The sequence below is a fragment of the Cnephaeus nilssonii genome (assembly GCF_951640355.1).
Source record: "Cnephaeus nilssonii genome assembly, chromosome: 14".
Taxonomy (NCBI): Eukaryota; Metazoa; Chordata; class Mammalia; order Chiroptera; family Vespertilionidae; genus Cnephaeus; species Cnephaeus nilssonii.
Genome location: NC_137085.1, coordinates 10,177,140 through 10,183,139, shown reverse-complemented (window position 1 = coordinate 10,183,139; position 6,000 = coordinate 10,177,140). Strand labels below are relative to the sequence as shown.

Here is a 6,000-nt window from a genome sequence, read left to right as displayed (position 1 = left end):
GTTGGCTCCCACAGTATGTGCTTGTATATATCTTTGGAACGTAGTAGGTTCCAACTACCGTCCACATAAACACTTGAACTTGTATGTCAGTGTGTGCAAGAGGGGAGCGCAACGTTTTAAGGTAGAAAACTGAGCCTGAAGCATTTGGTATTTGAGAGGCAAAAAGTTGGCTATTTTCCGCCACGATTGTGAATTAGCTGGTTGGCTAATTGCTCCAAAGCGACCCTAACGCACCTGCTTCCATCGCGGAAGAGCGGTTTTGAGGTTCACTCTTCACTCCCTCTGGAAAATTGGAGGGGGATCACAGTGCCCCGGGAGCTCCGCCCACCCCCACCCCCACTTTCACCCCTTTCTTCCCTGGGGCCGGACTGTTTCACCCCGTTTCCAGGCAACCGCCAGGCGCGAGGTGGGACGTCATTTCCTGAAAAGCCCGCGGGGAGAGGGCGGGGGGAGGGGCGGGGCCAGGGGGCGGGGCCGAGGCTGGGCAGGCGACGGCGACGGCGTCGGAACTCGCTGGAAGATCGGCCCCGGCGGCTCAACAGTTCCCAAAGTCCGGGCTCGCGGCCGCGCGGCTCCGTCTGTGCCCCGGGCGGTGCAGGGGCGCGGGGGTCCCCGGGCTGCTGCTTCCCGGGGCTGCCCCGGACATGCCCCGCTTCCCCTGCCGGACGCCCGCGCGGCCCCACCGGCTGCGATTCGGGGGGCTCAGGGACTAGAGCACCTCCATCCCAACTTATGATTTTGGGGTCCCCCAGCCCGAGAGGAACGGGCGGCCTGGCTGGGGGAGCCCCGGGCCTGGTGTGACGGGGCGGTCAGCTTTGCCGCGCCCCCCACTCCAGCCATCTCTGTGCCCTGCAGAATGTAACTGCTCCCTCCGCGTCCCCCCGGACTCCAGCCGCAGTCTCCGCGACCTCCCGCTCCAGCCGCCAACCCGTGTCACCCGGGATCCCGTCGCCGTGCCTGCCTTGCCGGGACACCCGCCGCCGTCTCTGCACCCGCGGACTCCAGTTTCGCGACCCCCTCAGTCTTCGCGCGCCTGGGACTCTCAGCAGAGATCTTCTTGACCCCCCCCCCCCCCCCCCCAGGATTCAGACACTGCTTCCGCACCCCCAAGCCCGGACTCCAGTCGTCGTCCTCGTGCCCCCCACGCCGCCCCCAAACCCAGACGCCAGCCGCGACCTCCGTGCTCCCCGGATCCCGCTGTCGCACCGGCGCCGGCGAGCGCAGCCGCTGCCCCACCACGCGCCCCGAGTCCGCCCGGCCCTCGGCGGGGAGATGAACGCGCAGCTGGACGGCCTGTCGGTGAGCTCGTCCTCCACCGGCTCGCTGGGCTCGGCGGCCCGGGCGGGCGGCGGAGGGCACGCGGGGCTGCGACTGCTGTCCGGGAACGTGCGCCAGCTGCACCAGGCGCTGACCGCGCTGCTGAGCGAGGCGGAGCGGGAGCAGTTCACGCACTGCCTGAACGCCTACCACGCGCGCCGCAACGTCTTCGACCTGGTGAGCACCCTGCGCGTGCTGCTGGACAGCCCGGTCAAGCGGCGCCTGCTACCCATGCTGCGGCTGGTCATCCCGCGCTCCGACCAGCTGCTCTTTGACCAGTACACCGCCGAGGGCCTCTACCTGCCCGCCACCGCCCCCTACAGGCAACCCGCGTGGGGCGGCCCCGACGGCGCGGGGCCCGGGGAGGTGCGCCTGGTGAGCCTGAGGCGCGCCAAGGCCCATGAGGGCTTGGGCTTCAGCATCCGCGGGGGCTCGGAGCATGGCGTGGGCATCTATGTGTCGCTGGTGGAGCCAGGCTCTCTGGCTGAGAAGGAAGGACTGAAAGTCGGGGACCAGATTCTGCGTGTCAATGACAAATCCCTGTCCCGGGTGACCCACGCTGAGGCCGTCAAGGTAGGGTTCTGGTTTGGGGGATGAGTTCAGGGGCAGCTACTCCTAGTGGCAGTAGCTCCATGCTGTGTGTCCTTAGGCAACTCACTTGACCTTTCTGGGCTTCATTTTTCTTAAAAATATTTCTTTAAAACAGGAACATCTAGTTTATTGAGCAAATACATGCCAGGCAATGGGATATAGTGATGGGCAAAGCAGATCTGGATCCTGCCTTCCCTTGGGCATAAAGGCTTTATGAGTGGGAGACAGACCTTATCAAACATTTGGGTAAATGTCGGATCACAAAGTGGAAAGAGTTGTGGATTCTTATGAGCATTGAAAGGTATGGTCTCCACTGGCATAGTTAGTAATCCGTGGGTGTCTTCTGCTTTTGCGGTTATTCTCATTATTCTGTAGGCTTTTGCCCCTAAAAGAAAGTTTTGTTCGCTCCAAGTGGCCCCAGGAGGCTGTGCTGGTGATCCGAAGAACTCTGGCCTAACCCTGCCCTTTGTGGACCAGGGTGTGTATTCCGGGCCAAGTCATTTGTCCTCTCAGAGCCTCCTGTTCTCCACTTGGGAAATGGGGCATCAGGACCAGATAAGAGTCCCTGACCTCGTTGGAAATGAAGCCCCTGCCTGAATGTCAAAGACATATCCCCCGCTCTCTTGAGAGTAATTGTACTTTTTGTTAATTGAGAAATATAACCTTAGGACCACAAGCTTCTAGGGATTTAACCATGCTGTTTAAAGGAATGTGTGTGTGTGTGTGTGTGTGTGTGTGTGTGTGTGTGTTTGCTAACCTCATTCCCAGGGCGTTTGAAAACCAGTTGGAGTATGAGATGGATAGTGTTGGTCTTGTGTGAATTCAAGGATGCCTTGCACTCATACACACACACACACACACACACACACACACACACACACACGGACACACCTTTGCGTTCAAGAAGTGAAGAGTTTTGGGGAAAAGCAACAGTGACACTCTCTGCTTCTGCAAGGACAATGCTTCTCAGGGGTGAGGGCGGGCCTGTGACCCAGCTTCTCACCCCCCTGCCCCTCGCCCCTGCCTCTGGTCCTCCTCAGCGCAGGTGTTTTGAACTCCAGCTGAGGGCCTGCTGGCTGCTGGGAAACGCTTAGGCAGCAGAGGTGCAGGGCTGCTGCTTGTGTGCTGTTCAGTGACTGACTGTTCACCTGGGACATGACCATCCCATCGCTGACCTTGACCTTCCCTTATTTGCTCCCCAATCCCTCTGCCCCCTCAGGGAGGCCCCTGAGGATTTGGAAACTTATTTGCTGCTTCTGGCAAAAGGCTGATCAGTTTGTGTTTTGGGGTGTGTGGGTGCAGTAGACAAAGCTCCTTGTGGATTTGCATGCACCTATCCTCCTCTCGGTCGCCTCCCCCCCACATTAATCTTTTCCCTTTAGCTGACATTCCATATATTTATAAAGAAATAACCCATTAGCCTTTGGCCCTAAATGATCTGGAGTTCCCAGATGATGAATTGACACTTGAAAGATACTTGGCCCAGATGGGCATTTATAAATGTGGATTCAGTTTTAGTGGCAATTAAAGAAAGACCCGCGTAACTTAATCATCAGGAGGTGATAGACTTCGGGAAGGCCTCAGGTAACCTGGACATTAAAAACACAGACTCTCCCTTTAATTCTTCCCCAGGCTCGGCCATGCCTGTAAGGCTGAGCTGCTTGGCTGAGAGTTTCAGCCCGGCCTCCTGCATTTCACCGATTACACTCTGCACCTTCTGCCAGAGCCTTCCTGAGCTGTACACCAGCGTGTGTTCATTCCTAGCAGCAGCAGGCCTTAGCTCGTGTATTTACTCTGCTTGCTTCCAGAGTAAAACCTAAGCTCTCCATGCCATCGTTTCTGAAGCCCCAGAACTAATTCTTGCCAGGGGGAGAGGTTGGTCGGAGCAGAACTGCCCTTGGGTGGGGGCCTGTGGGAGCTCCGTCCCTGTCACTTTTCCTGGGAGGCGCCTGCTAAGGCAGAAGGAGCTCCTGTGTCAGGGGTGCCCCCCCTTCCTGCCAGTGCAGACTCATAACCTGCCCGGAATGTACCCATGTGGACCCTCCGGAAGCAACAGGCAAAAACGGGTGCTGCTTTGTGTCACCTTAACTCCAGGGAGAAAGGGGGACAGACTTTCCGTGGGTGGAATTTAAACCGGAGGAGGCGGGACCTGTCTCGGGGCCTCCTGGAGCGCCTCCGCCTGAGGTTGCAGGCTGGGCAGGCAGTTTCAGGGACCAGTTCAGAACACCTGGAGCTGTTGGGCACATTTCCACAGCATTCGGGGTATTCAGCCCCCTAACGGGGAGCCCACAGAGGCCTGGCTTCCCTACGAGGTACAGACTGCCCTGAACCAGGGCTTCCACTCCCAGCCCCTGTGTCAGCTGCTGCGCAGGAGGGCACAGGTCAGAGTTTATGGTGAAGGCACATTCCTATTCAGCAGACTTCAGGCTTCCCTCACATGTCACTGGGTTTTCTGCTTATATCTTTTTTATGCTCCAAGACACCACATCACACTTAGTATAAGATGTGTTTTCTTTTTTTCTTCCATTTTATTTTATTTACTTACAGTCGTCCTTCTGTGTCCATGGGGGATTGGTTCTAGGACCTCCCACAGATACCGAAATCTGAGGATGCTCAAGTCCCTTAGTCGATCTTTAAAAAAAATTTTTTTTATTTAAGTATAGCTGGTATACAATGTTATATTAGTTTAGTTTCAGGTGTACAATATAGTGATTCAACATTTTTATACTTTACAATGTGATCACTTCACTAATTCTAGTAATCATCTAGCAAACGTATTACAATATTATTGACTATATTCCCCCTCACTTTTTTGATCCACTCTCCACCCCTTCACCTCTGGTAACCATTCTATGAGTCTGTTTTCTTTGAGTTTTGTATCTGAGGACACGGAGGGCTGACTGCTTGTTTGTTTGTTTATTTTGCTTTTCCTTCAGCTTTATTGGGTATAATAGAAAAATAAAAACGGTACATATTTAAGGTGTACAATGTGATGATGTGATATACCTATACATTGTAAAGTTATTATCAAGCTAATTTACATATCCATCACCTTACATAGTTATTTTATTTTTGTGCTAAGAACACTTAGGATGTACTCTTCTCAGCAAATGTCCAAGTATACAATAATAGAATTGTTAACTATTGGCATTAGTTAACTGTGCATTAGAACTTACTCACCTTATAACTGAAAGTTTGTACCTTTGTCCGACATCTCCCCATTCCCCCCACCCCCTGGCCCCCATCTCTACTTCCATGAATTTGACTTTTTTAGATTCCACATATACGTGAGGTCACACAGTATTTGTCTTTCTCTCTCTGTCTTTTTTAACTTAGCCTAATGTCCTCCAGGTTCATCCATGTTGTCACCAATGACAGAATGACCTTCCTTTTTATGGCTGAATAATATTCTCTATACAGTCACTTTCTCCATTCATCTGTCCATAGACACTTAGGTTGTTTCCATGTTTTAGCTATTAAGGAGATGTGTTTTCCATCTTAAAATCTTTGTTTTTCTTCTGCTGATAGAAAGAGGGGGGGAAAGAGCCTCTGAGCTTCCCAAAGCAGAGATGCATCGTGTATGTGTAATAAAAAGGAAATTGAATTTTAGGAATCAAGTTACTTAAGAGTTTATGAGTCAGAGAGGCTCACCTCCTCCCAGGGAGCAGAGGAGACTGAGCGTTGGCAGTGTTTTCCCCTTCTCTCTCTGCAAGTCAAGCCTCCATTGTCACCCTGGGCCCGTGTCCGGCGGGGCTCCCATCCGTCTCTTGAAGCCTGTTTGCTACATCAGCAGTGACAGGTGTAGATAAGGCAAGCCAGTTACTATTTGCAATTACGTTGAAACGTTTGGATTTTGAAAAAATCTATCTCGAATGAACAGGAGCCAAGCTAATAACAATAAAAAAGGAGACCTTTCAAAGGTCTTCAGCCAAAAACGCTTGACAAATTGGCCAAGGAGTCCACGGACCAGGGATGATGCATTGGACTCTGCGGCACACTTGCTGCGTGACCTTGGGCCAGTCCCCGACCCTCTCTGTGTCCTAGGGTGGGTGGGCCAAGGTCTCTTCCAGCTCAGACAGTCGGTGATTTGCT

General features: G+C 53.5%; 1 protein-coding gene across 4 annotated transcripts in view; it reads left to right on the top strand.

The window, feature by feature from the left end:
• Positions 1-491: 491 nt before the first annotated feature.
• Positions 492-6,000, top strand: part of WHRN (whirlin) — a 64,497-nt gene continuing 58,988 nt past the window's right edge. For all 4 annotated transcript variants that reach the window (XM_079789957.1, XM_079789956.1, XM_079789955.1 and 1 more), the window contains exon 1: positions 492-1,890. In XM_079789957.1, coding sequence (XP_079646083.1) covers positions 1,273-1,890 — 618 coding nt within the window. In that variant the 5' untranslated portion in view covers positions 492-1,272. The remainder of the gene's footprint in view (positions 1,891-6,000) is intronic.